This window comes from Acyrthosiphon pisum, chromosome A1 (assembly GCF_005508785.2).
Source record: "Acyrthosiphon pisum isolate AL4f chromosome A1, pea_aphid_22Mar2018_4r6ur, whole genome shotgun sequence".
Classification (NCBI taxonomy): domain Eukaryota; kingdom Metazoa; phylum Arthropoda; class Insecta; order Hemiptera; family Aphididae; genus Acyrthosiphon; species Acyrthosiphon pisum.
Genome location: NC_042494.1, coordinates 103,206,454 through 103,222,616, shown reverse-complemented (window position 1 = coordinate 103,222,616; position 16,163 = coordinate 103,206,454). Strand labels below are relative to the sequence as shown.

Below are 16,163 nucleotides of genomic sequence, written 5' to 3'. Positions count from 1 at the left end.
ATAATTTCACAAAATACAAAATACATACATCGGTTAAATAACATAATTTGAATAAATCACATAAAAAATAAATAATATTGCTCGCTATAATGCAGAGCACGTTATTCGTTTGTACAAATTTTAACTTTAATTTTTCTGCGCGGACGATAATAATGTTTAGCTCGCTATAGGGCAGAGCACGCTATTCACAAAAAAAAAAACAATTAACTATAATGATTTGTCTTATGACTTGACATAAAAAAATCCGCACAAGAAAGTTGACACGCGTATATATCGAGACGTTTTGTTCGTACTGACTATTTGTCATTTGATGTGTGTGTGTGTGTGTGTGTGTGGTTTATTATCACATTATATAATATTTCGCGTATTTGTTTAATTACTGCGATAGTAAGTAGGTACGCCGTGCCTTATCTGATACCTATTATTATATTTATTATTGTTGACGATATGCAGCTGTATTGGCGTCAACATCCTCCCCCGGTTGAAAATTATGGGTTTTCAACAGTCATGTCATCTTCTTGTATAGGAAGACGACATAGTTTGACAGTAGGCCTACGCATTTCTGTACCATTTGCTGTTCGAACCGTAGCAACTCGTATGACCTTGTCTTTCCCCGGGTGTAGATTGATTATTCTCCCTAGCTTCCATCTTGTAGGATGTGTGCTTTCTCCTTTCACTATCACTACATCATCGATTTCCAAGGGTCTGATATTTGTAACCCATTTCCCACGAACCTGACACTGAGGAAGGTATTCCTTTTCCCATCGCTTCCAAAAACTCTGCATGAGATACTGTACATACTTCCACCGGCGTAATCCATTTGGAGATCTCTCAGTTAGATCTACTTCCGGTGCTAGGAATAACGGTCCACCGATTAGAAAATGTGCTGGCGTCAGCACTTCCAAATCCGATGGATTGCTACTGAGTGGTGTTATCGGTCTTGAATTTATACATGCTTCTACTTGGCATAATAGGGTATTTAGTTCTCCCAAAGTTAGACGTGTTTCCTTCATCATACGTGTTAAATGAAATTTTGTCGTTTTAACAGCACTTTCCCACAGCCCTCCGAAATGTGGAGCAGCTGGTGGATTAAATTTCCACTCAATACCTTCATTCGCCATTTTTTCATCGACACCTATCATATAGCTTGCAAGTTCTTTCTGTGCACCAACGAAATTAGTGCCATTATCGCTGTATATTTTGGTACACTTTCCTCTGCGCGCCATGAAGCGGCGTAAACAAGCCACGAATGCACTGCTTGAGAGATCCTCTACGGGTTCCAAGTGGATTGCTCTAGTTGAGAAGCAAACAAAGACCGCTATCCATGCCTTTGAGCCAGTTACGCGACGAAGTCCACTCTTTATTATCGTTGGTCCTGCAAAATCTACTCCACACACGGCAAATGGACGATGGCGTTGAACACGATCCTTGGGTAGTGGGGCCATTAGTGGTTGTAAGAAGGTTGGTTTGGCCTTGATACATTGAACACACCGTGTTGTGACTGATCTTGCCAAGATTCGTCCCTTTAATGGCCAGTAACTTCTTCTTACTTCCGCTAGTAGTGATTGTGGTCCACAGTGGCAGAGCATCCGATGTCTATCTTCAAATATTAACCGTGTCACTCTGTTATTGGCTGGAATCACTATTGGGTGTTTTTGATTCTCAGCTAAATTGGCATTTTCCAAACGACCACCAACTCTGATCAATCCATCCTTCATGAATGGGCATAGGTTGCGGATTTTGCTTCCACGACGTAATTCTTTATTAGTACTAATCCTAGCGATCTCTTCATGAAAGGCTTCTTCTTGAACTCGTTTTATAATTGATAAAGATGCGTTCTTCAATTCTAGGGCAGAAAGAAATTTGGAGGTGTCTATGACCTTAGATTTTTTGTACTTTATGAAACGTAAGATCCAGGCAACAGACCTTACTAGGGTGTTCCAATTGGAATGCGCATTAAAAATGTTGTTGATAGTATCACAAGCAACTAATGCAATTTTTAACTGTCGTTGCTCTGGAATTTGATCATTTTCAATTAATTGGGCAGTGGGGTGAGACCATTTTTCTTCTTCGGTTGACATCCATTTAGGTCCTTGCCACCATTCCTCGGATACTATCAGCTCTGATGAGGTTATTCCTCTTGATATTATGTCCGCTGGGTTTTTATCTGTGCGTACGTGATGCCATTGTGATATATCTGTTAATTCCAGGATTTGACACACACGATTTAGCACGAAGGTTTTTAGGCGCACTCCTTGACTGTTTATCCAACTCAGCACTATCATGGAGTCGGTCCATAAGCGAAAAGTGCGTACACTGACCATCCAAGATTCGGCTACCTTATTCACTAGCTCGGCTAGCAGCAGTGCACCGTTCAATTCCAGTCTTGGAATTGTGGCTCCTTTCAACGGTGCCACACGAGTTTTAGCACACAGTAGTCTTGAGTGCCATTTTCCGCTGGCATCCCTTGAGCGGACATATACGCAAGCGCCATATGCTTGTTCTGACGCATCGCAGAAACCGTGCATCTCAACTTCATCGCTAGTCACTGGGATTACCTTTCTTGGTATGATACAACACTTCAGTTGTTCAAGGGTTTGGTAAAAGCCAATCCATTTATTTTGCATCTCATCTAATAGTTGGGTGTCCCAGCCTATCTTTGTTGCCCACATCTGCTGGAGAAATATTTTACCTTTTATGAGCACTGGTGTTAATAGACCAAGCGGATCAAAAATCCTATTTAAATCTGAAAGTATCATTCTCTTGGTTAGCCTCTTCTTCCTTGTCACGGTCGATATAGTGAAGAAGAATTGGTCTGCTAATGGTTTCCATTCTAGTCCTAGTGATTTCACCGTGTCGTGATCTCCAATTTCTAATGAGAATAATGGGTCGTGCTCACGTTTTCCTATTAGATTCATAATGGACGGAGAATTTGAACACCATTTCCTTAATGGTAATTTACCAGAGTCCATAATTGAGTTGATCTCTTTTTGAAGTTTGGCACACTCTTCTATAGTGTCTGCACCGGTCATCAAATCATCCATATAAAAATCATGGAGGATGGCACGAGCTGCTTGGGGAAAATTATGTCTCTCTTCTTCCGCTAAAGAGACTAAGCACTGCGTGGCTAGGAAGGATGCTGGTGTTGTCCCGTAAGTGACTGTAGTCAATTGGTATGTACGTAATTGCTCATTTGGATCTGATCTCCAAACTATTCGTTGTAGATTCCAATCTTCTTTCACTACCTGTACCTGTCGAAACATTTTTTCCACGTCAGACGTTATGACATATTGAAACTTTCTGAACCTGGCTAAGATTCCAAAAACATCTTCTTGCACTGTAGGGCCACATTTCAATACATCATTTAGAGATAAGCCGGAAGAGCTTTTTGCTGAAGCATCAAACACAACACGAACCTTGGTGGTCAAACTGGAAGCCTTAATTACTGCGTGATGTGGAAGGTAGAACGACGGTTCAGGTATGATCATTTCTCCAATTACTTCTCTTGCGTGACCCAGCTTAATATAATCGTTCATGAATGCGGTATATTCTGTTTTCAATTTGTCATCACCTTGCAATCTTCGTTCTACACTTAGAAACCGAGAAGTTGCCATAGTCAGTGACGCTCCTAGGTTCTTCACTATTGATTTTTTTGGTAAGTGCACGATAAATCGACCGTCCATATCTTGACTTGTTGTCTGTCTGAAGTATTCTGCAGTCTCCTCCTCTTCTAAACTTCTTTGGTTAGCTTTCGACAGACGTCCGTATTTGGAAGATTCATAATTTTCCTCAGATTGCCATTCTTCCTCTAAACCTTTACCGACTGAGTTAATACCCAGTAAGCAAGTGAGACCTAATTCTCCCGTCACAATCCAACCGAATTGACTGTTCTGCAGATACAAAGGTCCCTTGTCAATTATTCTTCGTTCAGCGCATAGTATATCGAAAAAGGCACCTCCACCTATTAACAGATCAACGCTTCTTCGTTTATAGAACTCCGGGTCAGCAAGGGTTGTTGACACGTCGGCTGGAAGTTTCTGGACTGAAGTGTAACCAGTGTCCTCGTGTATCATTGATCGAAAACAGTCAAAATATGACTCCCAATTTTGTAGATTTCCGTCAAACTCAGGAATGGTAATCGGCGGCAGTCGTGCTCTATTTGGTGTCCATGGTGCAGTGTTGGGGTTAATATTTGAAGTGGTGGAACTATTTGTTTTTTCTGCGTTTATTATTTCCTGTATTTTGGACCGTATTTCATAGTAATCCCTTTCAAATGTTTCTCGTTCGTTTTCTTCTACCTCCGTTTCATCAGATAACAACTCAATTTGGCTTTGAACGTCGTCATACCTTTTATTGATTTGCGGAACCTCATCTTGACGGAACTCCAGAAGTGATGTTGGCTGATCCTTTGTTTCAAAATCATTTACAAAGTTCCTCATTCTGGTCAGGGATCCTTTGATCACTCCTCGTCTCTTCCTCAATCCCGCGAGATCCTTCTGTATTTCCTCGATACCCATCTTGGTCTTATATACTCTTATCTCAGCTATAATGACCTAACAGTGAATTATAATTACTGTTGCTCCTGCCTAAGAATATATATATATATTTTATTTTAATTTTTTTTTTTTTTTTTACGTATTTTGTATATTATACTATATCTCTATTCCGGCACAGGAACGAACAAGGCCAACTCAAGATAAATAATTAAACGAGTGAATACAAATATCTATCACGTCGAGGTCACCAAAAATGTGGGAGCCGGGAGTGATCAGAGATATTACACGATCCTGACTGTCTAGTTTTGTGTGTAGATATTAGTATTCGTCTCGTAATTATTTATTCATAGATGTGAGTGATACTACTAATAATAATGTACAATAACTAATAAGAACTCTTGGTATTTGTTTTTATTACAGTTCAATATAAGTAGCTAGGTTTTATAATAATAATGTGTTTATTTACAACATATTTGCAAATCACAACAAGGTAATATTACTTAATATGCTCTGATTTACAGCAGATTTGAAAATAACAACAAAATAATAATTAGAATATATGGATTATGGGCTGATGTACAACAGTTTTGCAAATTAATAAATAATAATATAACATGGGCCTAAATTACAATAGAGATATGTATTTAAAATTCAATAAAATATAATAATATGGCTACCTACTGCATAACATTTTTGCAATTACAAATAATATAATATGTCCTAAATTACAATAGAGATATGTATTTAAAATTCAATAAAATATAATAATATTGTGCTCACAGCATTTTTGTAATTACAAATAATATAATATTGCTGAACTACAGTAGAGATAGGTATTTAGAATTCAATATAATATAATAATATGGTACTCACAACTGTGGAGTGGAGAGTATACTGGCCAGCGTACTTCCTGTTACAATAATTTCACAAAATACAAAATACATACATCGGTTAAATAACATAATTTGAATAAATCACATAAAAAATAAATAATATTGCTCGCTATAATGCAGAGCACGTTATTCGTTTGTACAAATTTTAACTTTAATTTTTCTGCGCGGACGATAATAATGTTTAGCTCGCTATAGGGCAGAGCACGCTATTCACAAAAAAAAAAACAATTAACTATAATGATTTGTCTTATGACTTGACATAAAAAAATCCGCACAAGAAAGTTGACACGCGTATATATCGAGACGTTTTGTTCGTACTGACTATTTGTCATTTGATGTGTGTGTGTGTGTGTGTGTGGTTTATTATCACATTATATAATATTTCGCGTATTTGTTTAATTACTGCGATAGTAAGTAGGTACGCCGTGCCTTATCTGATACCTATTATTATATTTATTATTGTTGACGGTATGCAGCTGTATTGGCGTCAACACCTTAATTTACGTCTTTGCCAGTTACATATATATATACATGTATAAATATAGGTCCCCTATCCTGAGATGGATAGTGGAAGTGTCCTGTTTCCTGGTGATGTCTTTGAGGAAAGGCCAAGGGTAGGTTGTGTTTTTGATCTCGTGCAATTTGGTGAATAGTTTTACCCATATGTTTACTCATTAGTCATGTGTATCTTTGGCTATAATTATTTTAATATCCTGGTATGTAAGAGGTATAAATGAGCTAGTTTGGCGGCCACGTCAGCATGTTCATTGTTTTCTATACTATAATAGTCTGGTATCCACATATATGATACATGTTCACCGATGAGGGTGGCTCTAATTTCTGCGTTTTGTATTTTTCTAGGTATGTCCCCATTAGTTCTGGAGGCTAATGAGGCTGGGAAAGGAGTCATTGAGAATTATGACCTGGCTAAACTAGTTTTATTTATTGTGAATTCGGTATAATAGCCTATCTAGGATTTTTTCAAGGTGGGGATGTACAATTTTTAATAGACATTGAGTATACACATATTATATTCATATAATCATATTATTATATGCATGTTGTATTGTGTAGGTACAACATTTGGTCTCCGGTGGAATTGGGAATGGCCAAGGCTCAGCCGTGTAAATGGAACACTTGTTGGATAGCTTTCATTGGATTTGTGTCACCGTGGATGATAGCTATTCCGGCGCGGTCCTCCATGACTGAGGCCATAGACCTATATACTAATGGACAGCCCTTCCCACACCACCCTGACTAACCTATTTGGTTTGTTCGTTTTGACAAAAAGTGTACAATTTTTCACAATAAGTGTACACCAAAGCGTTCGTTTTGAAATTGTGTAGTTGTACACCCTGTTTGTTTTAAAAAAGTGTTACATCGGTGTACACTTTCTTCACACTGACCCAAGAGCAGGTGTAGCCGGTGTAGGTGATTGTTATCATTTCTTATCAGCGAATATAGTTGATTCTGTATCACAGCTAATTGATCTACACCAAAAACGTTTGTTTTAAAAACAGATTTCTGATCACACCCCTTACACTTTCCCCTGACACTACACTAATTAGTGTACACTTTTTTTTCAAAACGAACAAACCTATTGGTTTACCAGTTGACATAACTGAAAGATAAAACATATGTTTTGGACTGTATCATGGAGGAATATTTTCGTTAAGTTTTATCATTCAATGTATATTGACACTTTTATCATTATAGACAAATTTTGATCACGATTTAAGATAGCAGTAGCCAACCTAATCACAAAATATAACTATAAAAACAAATATTTGTGACATATTTTTTTTTATGCTCGGTTGGCACACTACAAATGGCTCAAAACATCTATTTTCTCTCCCGCCATGTGATTTCTCTCTTTATGCGCTGTTTATATGTCTATGACCGAGGCGTCCGTAAATATAAGTTCATGTTAAAGTGTTGCTGACAATATTTCCTTGAGGGAATTTCTGTAGTGAGTATGGCAGGAAGATTTTTTGGGAAGTTGGTGTAGTCTAGGTCGATGTTCATTGAGATGATTCGTGGCGGAGACATACTGGTTTTTGTTGTTAATAGGTTTTTTATTTCGTAATTTTTGTATAAATTGTCAAATATGGAATTAAGGGGGTGGGTGGAGGGCCTGGGGGCTCTCTTCATTCTGGCTGCATTTTGGATGTTTGTTTAGACCATCTGATTCACGCGGTCCCGCGCAATAGCTGTTTGAATTCAAATAGCCTTTGCACGGAAGTCGCGCTATGGCTTCTCAAACAAACCGCTAATCGACGACGGACGACGCCGGCGCGCGACACCCACGCCAGGAACCGTCGGCCGTCGCTCGGTGAACCGGATTGTACAAGTCACTAAGTTTTCTACGACCAGCCATATACAATACGCACGGACACGACCGACGTTCCCGCGAGTTGAAGACGCATTAATATTTAATATACGCAATACCACTATTTTTGCCTCATTCACTAATATTTGTGTCGGTGACATCTATTTCAATAAACCACCGTCCTTCACGTTCAACCACAAAATTGTGTTATTATTTTATTTTTCCTTTTAAAGTTGACCAAGTGATCACCTCAACACACACCATCCACGCGGCACCCCACAGGTCCGCATCATGATGGACAAGAGAGAAATACCCGATATGCAGAAGATGCTGCTAATGGGACTGGATCTGAAGGCATGGATAGTCGAATCCCTGTGCTGTATACCGGTCCAATATGTTGACCATTGATGTTAGATGGTTTGGCTGTAGAAATAAAGGGGGGCTCCGTAGTCGACGTTGGTGAGGATAAGGGTTTTATGGATTAAAATAGGGTTCCAGTTTGAGCTCCTTTGCAGAAGGTATGAGAGAATGTATTATTTATGTATATTCTAGGATAAAAAATTGTATAATGTGTTAAATATAAGGAAACGAGGTGAGTTTAGAATCAAAAATTACTCCGAGAATTTAAAAATAAAATATTTTCCTTTTTTTTTTTTTTTTGGTTGTTAATTGATAAGTATAAAACTTTTTTTATTTGGAGCGAATTGGAAGCCAGACATTTTGTACCAGGATATAAGTTTGTTGGATGAGTCTTGCAGAATTTGTTGTATATTGTTGACGTGTTGTTGTTGGAGTTGCGGTAGTTCAGCAGGGCTTTTGTTTTCCAGTTACGGAGAGTGTCTTCAATATTAAGTAATGGACCTTGGTAAAATTATACTTCCAAAAATTATGACCATTGTAGAGAAAACAATTATAAACATTTTTATTTTTTTGGGTAAATGTAAACTATAGATAAATATATTAGAATTTTAGAATTTACCAGTTTAAAACAAATCAACCTGTCCACTAAAAAAAAAATTGACATGATTTTAAATTGTAAATATTATTACCATTTATAGTAAAAAACTAATATAATTTTAATTTTAATACCCTATTGTAAAAAAAGTAAAACTGCGGGTGGTTTATTTAGATAATGTGCCAGATTAATCTCTTATGCTGTCCCTGAAACCTGAGTCTGTGCACGCATATAATGGTTACTTATTTGGGTAAGGTTGTAAGGAGGTGTCCATTATAGGAAGTGAATGTTGTTCCGGTTGGTTCCGTTGAAGAATTAAATTTTTTTCCATACAATAGAGGTACAATATCGGTTTGGTTATTTATACTGAACACCTATTCTTTCCACGATAGGGATTTTCAGTTCTTTACCAGATATCTGGTTTGAGTTCTAGCTCTTTTTAAACTAATAAAGTTTACTTGAAAGAGGGTGGTTTGGAATTTTTTGAGAGTTTTATTTTTGTTTTGAATGGATGTTTTGATTTATTGTTTCATCAAGGGACACGTGGTCTTGGGGAGCTGCTCTTGGTAATTCCTATAGTGATTTTGGTGGTTTCTGTAATCATATCAGTGAAATCCCCTACGTCGGATTCCACATAATCTGGTGACAGTGTAGGAAGACTAGAGGTTTTTTTGTATTAGGGAGGAGAAGGGAATCCAATTGGCTTTCTTAATTGACCAGCGGGATAGGTAGACCATAGGGGTGACGTAAAGTGGGAGATTGATGGATATTGTTTAGGTATGTGGTCGCTACTATTGTGTGTATAGGGTATGGTACACAATTCCAATTTTTGGGAGAGGAGTAAATTTGCGATGAACAATTTTATGGCAGATGGGCGACCGTTTGGGGGGTTGATCCTGGTCCACTGTTGAGAAGTATCAGACTGTCTGATCCTACTATTTGTTTTACTAAATGTTAAAATGAACATTTTCCATACAAGATAATATTTACAAAAAATGTTGACTCTTTTAAGCTATTTATATAGCCATAAGTCATTTTTTAAATGTTATAAATTATTTTTCAGTTTGAAATCCACAACATTTTTTCATTTCATAGCTAAGATTAAAAATGTCAATAGAAGATTTCACATAAGTTTTTCTCCCTATAATAAAAAAAAAAAAGTTTACCAGAAATTCACGTTATTAATAGTCATGAGATATTTCCGATTTTTATATTTTTTTTATTAACTTATAAATTCGATTATTTATACAAGTATGCTGCCTGACACAACGTCTCTGCTCAGAATCGTTTTTCGTATACAATGATTTATCATTGAATTCAAATATAACACATCCATTACAACGACATGCTCGATAACTACTATACAGCAGAGCGGTACCCACTTGTCCACCTTTTTTTATTTACTCCACGATAATTAAACCATATTAAATTAGGTCATCAAAAATAAGTATTTGTATCAATTTAAATTGTTTATAGACATCAATTATTTATTTTTAAATGTTTACATTTCAGATTAAGATACTCTGATAATTATTGTTTTCTAAAACCATATAATTATATGTCAAGCCAATTTATTATTAATTATTAATTTAAATATAATATAATATATTTATCTTTTAAATAATAATAAAAAAAAAAACTAAATCTAACTACCCATTCTATAGAGCGTGATAGTTTTTCCTGTAAGACAAGTTTTTTTTACTAAAAACTCACCGGTCTGTGCGGCTCCGACACCCTAAATATAATACCTACAAGACGTCAGTTTCACACCTTTAGTACAATAGTACTTAGTTAGTACAATTCATTTCTGGACTCTTGAATTTAATAGTACAGATACTATCGAGTATGCCATGTTCATCACCTGAAAAATCATCAGTTTACGATATATTATAATTTTTAATAAATTTGTAATATAATGTTCACGATTAACTGTGGGTACAATAAAGGTTCAACAAAAATAAACATATTATATAAAATACCTATATAAAGTTATGAATTACAATAATATTAAAATAATAGTTATCAGTTAATATATTATGAAGTGCTTACATTGGCGAACATTTCAAGATTTATGATGGACGTTGGTGTCACTTTCATCACTCGCCTGTGAGCTGAATTCACGTTCATAGCAAACAACAATGTCTTTTTAAATTTTAAATCCATTGCAGTCCAATTACTACTATACAATCCAAAATTCATCTTACATTTCTGTCAATAAAAATTGTCAACATTTCAATCAGATATTTTTCAAACAAAACGAGTTTGTCATTTATTTTTTGTTTGCTTACCTCAGTTTCTATATGGTTAAATACATAACAATACAAGAAGAGTTCAAAAGTAAGTGACAAAAAACCAAAAAATACTTTTAAAACGGGTCCAGATATAATTGACCAACCCATAAGATATGACTTGATAAAATAAATATACAAATTACATTATGAAATGTGTTTATGAAACATATTTATGGTAAAAAATAAAACTCTTACCAGCGCAGTGAGAAATATTAATGTTATTACAGAATACGAACCAGCGATTATTTGGAATAAGACCACAGGTTGAATAATTTCAAAAAAATCATCATACTTCCTATATATACGATTAAAAAATAAAAAAACAGAAGTTATTAGTCATAGTTTTTAGTCTTTACTTCTTATGACGAGAATAATATATTCGTCAAATGTTAAAAATCTCTATGTGTTGTAGTAAAATATATTTCAAAGCAATCTCTAAATTAGACACATATACTTAAAATGTAGCGAATATGAGTGACACCGTTACATTTTAATTACCTACAACATTTTTGATTACAGCATTTTAATTAAATTATAATTGTACTAGTGTGAAATTTAAATGATAAATTATTTTGCACTTACTTTATTATATTTTGATTATCTTTTATGTGAATGATCAGTTCATCATAACAGTTCGATAAAATACTATTATCATCAATTTTTATGATATGAGTACCTAGAACAGTTATCAATAATTAATGTGAGCCAAACATAACTTAATGACTAATTTTTGTAAGTGTGGCCTGTTGGATTGCTGTTTCTGTTTCATATACATATTTTTAGCCTCTGACAAATAAACTTATAAACTAGCGATAACATTTTTTTTCATAATACTGTTAACCCTAGATCACACGCATTTAAAATATTCACGAGAATACACGCACACGGTATTTTTAGTTACACACGAAAATCATAGTCGACTAGCAATAATATCACCAGTATCAATGAAAATATCATAACTATCAATTTCGTTTATCGAGCAGAAATTATTAGAAACACAATTTAAAAATAACCCATAGTTGATTTTTTACGATCACGCACACGGTCTTTTTGACCGCATATTAGTAAGTTATGTCTGGTAATGAACTTTGAACAATTCTATATGACTGACATCAGATCGTATAGGTACAGTTGGGAGTTGTAACTAATTTTAGTTTATCACCTAATTAGAAGCTACCTAGGTTGGATTAGGTTTATATTTCGTATTTTTGAAACAATGAACCAAATTTTAAAAGCCCGGTCTTTTTGACCGTGAAGCGTGTGCTCTTGTATCGAAAAAAAAATTTTATATTAATATTAATTTATATCTAACTATTTTTTAATGACGTTTTTAATATTTTAAGTTACATCGTAACAGTGCCTTGATCAATTGGTCAGCCCTCACCCCGTCTTAATTAATTCATCTAAAACAACTTGTAATTGTCTGCATAAATTTGGCAACACATTATTCATGACATTGAAGTTCTGCACATTAAAGAGATGATTGATACAGATTTAAAATTATTAAGCAATAAAAATATATTAGACAAGAAATATTGCATACCAAAATCATTCCTTTTAATATATATTAATTAATATGAAATGTTAAGAGTTAAGACAGCTCCAAACGGTAAAATGTACCTTATAATGTTTATTATCCACTGAGGGATAAAAAATAAATTAAAATAATTAGAAATTCATAACAATTTTTGTTTTTATATCTAAGATTTTAAAATTTAATACCAGAATCCTTATAAGATGCCAAATTTAATCAAAAAAAAAAAAATTCTACCTGAATATCAAATTACATTTTTACGAGTGTTTAAAGTTCAAATTTTTACAACATTGGATATTCACTCGGTTTCTTATGGAGCGATTTTCTTACTTGGTTATAATTAAAAAACGAATACTTGAAATTTACACCATATATTTGTTTTATCATCTTCTTTATTTTTGATAAAATATTCAAAATATTTTGACTTGTTGTTCACGGACATTAAATTTTTTTAATATTTTTAGTTTTAGTTTTTAATTTATAAATAGTCAGTATACCATACCTAATATGGTTTAAAATAATAAAAAGTAAATGTTTGTACAATATATTAATGAAACTTGGTATTGATTAAAAATAACTATAGTAATTAATGATTAAGTTTATATCAACGAAAATCAGTTAAGTTAAAAATTAAAATAAAAAAGTTATGTTAAAATTAACTTAATTTTTAACTGACCAAGCTTGATAGTTTGTATTTCTCAAAGTCAGTAATCCATCCCTAAGTACTAATAATAATACATAGTAACAATTGACCGGGTACGAACCCGTGCAGACGTGCGGTGACAACGATGCGAAGCAGTCACGGTGGCCAATTGTCGCACAACTAGCCGATACAGTACGTAACTGGGCGTTGAACGTGACACACATTGTCACCACGTAGCTGTCGAAAAGCAACCAACTAAATGATGTAAATAAACATGCTATCACCTCGACCATGTAGATGAGTGACCAAATGGGCGTCGCATTGTACACGGCTACCGGCACCGGCAACCACATATTGAAGATGGTAACCCGGTAACGAGAGACCGTGTCATCGGCATTTGTCACCTGAAGGTATTCGTCCATCATGAACAGCGGCACCAACGCCCAGATGACACAAGTGGACCAGCTGAGCATGGCGAATGTGCGGAGAACCATGGACAACACGGCTCGCGACCGGCGCACCACACGCTGGTCCCGGGCGCCGCACGACGTAAACTCAAACCTGGCCACTTCCAGGCTGTCGCGCAACCTATCCGCGTGCGCCAACAATACATAATCCTTGGTCATGCACAGAAAGGCATATGACAGCGTCGTGGTAGTGAATGCGAACCGTTGTAGGTCGTTGACCGCGAAGTAAAGGCCGACCAACTGCATTATCTGCACGCTGAGCGAAACTGACATGAACGCCATTAACACCAACTTGCAAAATCTGTTACCACCATTGGTGGGATCTAGTATTTGATGTAAACATATAGCTTTAAACAGCTTATTGTCCACAATGGTTAGGTCTTCCGATGATGCCGGTACAGTAAACGCTGTCACCCTCGGCGTCGTCATTATTTAGACGATAAATTTCGACAACGGTTTCTGAAAACGTATACAACACAATTTTAATTCTGTCCTACTTGTACTGAGAGTTTAATTTTGGATGCCGTTTGAAGCGTCCATTGGACAGTAAATGTTTTTTTTCTGACCGATGGACAGTAAAGTAGGAATTATTGCGCTACACAGCTGGTGGAAAGTACGAGTAGATATGGACGTATATCATAGGCGTAGCCAGGACGGCTATGGGGGCTAGCTATAGCCCTCCCCCCTCTTTGGCCATGTTAATTTTAGTCTAAATCATAATAACAAATTAAAAATGATTTAATAAAAACCCTATAACCACCGCCCTCCTTCTCCAATACAAAATTCGTGGCTACGTGACTCACGTTTATGTTCGCGGCGGGAACGTTCAACAATAGGCCGTGGGCCCGGTCACCAAAATACTTCGTCGCGCACTCCTATCACACACCGACTGACCTACGAAATTGTGTATTCAACAGAAGGTGGCCAGGTTTGCCGAGCAAATCCTGCAAATGCCAGTGTATGTATCAAATACTCTGTTCAAAATAAGACAATGACCAGGCGGCGACCAGTTTTCGTTCCGCAACGGTCAAACGCTGTCCCCATTACGGCGACGCGTCGGGCGCTGCCACGGAACAAAGCCACGCTCATGCGCACAACTCGGCCGCCGGGTCATCGTCTTATTTTGAACATATAGCTTGTCCCATAAAGTGCGCAACTTTTAAATCTGCCGCCATTTTTTTAAAATTTTGTTGGCAGCCCTGTTCTTATCATTTTTAGTATATACTATTACTCCGATTTAGTTAGTAGTTGTTGACATAGACCTATTAACTAATGGACAGCACTAAACTAAGGTCACGGACGAAGATATAATTATATCTTAGTCCGTGACTAAGGTTAAACTATTGTAAAGCCTTGTTCACACGGCGACAGTTGCATGACACCAGTGTCGCGATATTCAACGAATTAAATATACCGACACTAGGTGTCACGACACACAATATCATTAGTGTCATACTCATTAGTGTCACCGTGTGAACGAGGCTTAATACGAGCCATTAGAGAGAGAAACCAGTGGACGAGATATGAAAGAGAAAGAATTATGCGTTTGGGAATATCATGGATGACCATTTACATTAAGTTTTTCATCCATATGTATTATCAATATTATAGCCACGATATACATAGATAATATAAGAATAGATAGGACAATAGGACATGCCTATAATACCAGTTTCATATGGTGCCGTGTGCTTTTTAGGGAAGAGAGAACGTAAAAAGAGAAAGACGATATGGGGCTTTTTTTAAGGTTTTGTCCAAAAACTGTTAACAATATTTGCAAATTCAAATTTGTATTTTGATTGTATGCCTGAAAATGGAAATTGAAATACTCAAATTACTCTTCACTTTGCGTACATAATTAATTGTAATTAGAATATAGAATAATATAGATCGTTAATTATTACTAATTACTCATTAATGTTATTTATTATCATTTATCAATTATCATATTAATATTGGCCCCATATAACTCATAGACCCTTATACTAGTAGACGGAACGTGGTTGTAGTTCCAACGTCCAAGCGTGACGTCCATGCGCACTTGATGATACAATACTCTGTATATTACTATATATAATATATACATGTTACCGGAAATGTTGACAATTTAGGAAATGACGACAATTCCTAAAAGTGGAATTGTCATCATTTCCGTAGTTTATTAGGCAATGTTATCACTAGGGCCCGGAATTTGATGATCTAAAAATATGTAAAAAAAATGCATAAAATTACATTTATTAATTTAATATTTTTAGATTCTGAGTGGAACGATGAATTTATTGATTTTACAATGATGTGTGCTTTTTTAGATTCTGAGTGGAACGATGACTATATTGATTTTACAATGATGTGTGTTTTTTTTTTATTTTTTTATTTTTTTTTTTTGTGTCTGTCATCATCTTTTAGGACAGTAAAAGTGCTTGGATTTTCTTCAACAGTATCTTTTCTGATAGGAAAGTGAATCTAGTTGGTAATTTGGGGGGGTCAAAAGTAAAATTTGTCCAATAGTTTTCAAAAGCGCCGTGAAAAACAAAAGAAAAATTAAGGAAAAACGG

At 35.6% G+C, this 16,163-nt stretch overlaps 2 protein-coding genes across 3 annotated transcripts in view; both read right to left on the bottom strand.

Moving 5' to 3' along the window:
• Positions 1-488: 488 nt before the first annotated feature.
• LOC103308837 lies at positions 489-4,517 on the bottom strand. The gene has a single exon (XM_008182953.1). The coding sequence runs from the start codon at positions 4,515-4,517 to the stop codon at positions 489-491; it is 4,029 nt and encodes a 1,342-aa protein (XP_008181175.1).
• A 5,737-nt stretch (positions 4,518-10,254) lies between these two features.
• Positions 10,255-16,163, bottom strand: part of LOC100569602 — an 11,504-nt gene continuing 5,595 nt past the window's right edge. The window contains exons 1-7 of one of the 2 annotated variants that reach the window (XM_016802926.2): positions 14,412-15,615; positions 13,263-14,067; positions 11,547-11,640; positions 11,160-11,259; positions 10,962-11,081; positions 10,723-10,881; positions 10,255-10,534 (exon numbers count right to left, since the gene is read on the bottom strand). In XM_016802926.2, coding sequence (XP_016658415.1) covers positions 10,475-10,534; positions 10,723-10,881; positions 10,962-11,081; positions 11,160-11,259; positions 11,547-11,640; positions 13,263-14,037 — 1,308 coding nt within the window. In that variant the 5' untranslated portion in view covers positions 14,038-14,067; positions 14,412-15,615 and the 3' untranslated portion in view covers positions 10,255-10,474. Of the gene's footprint in view, positions 10,535-10,722; positions 10,882-10,961; positions 11,082-11,159; positions 11,260-11,546; positions 11,641-13,262; positions 14,068-14,411; positions 15,616-16,163 lie in introns of those variants that run through there. The other variant, XM_003243210.4, reaches the window with a different exon arrangement.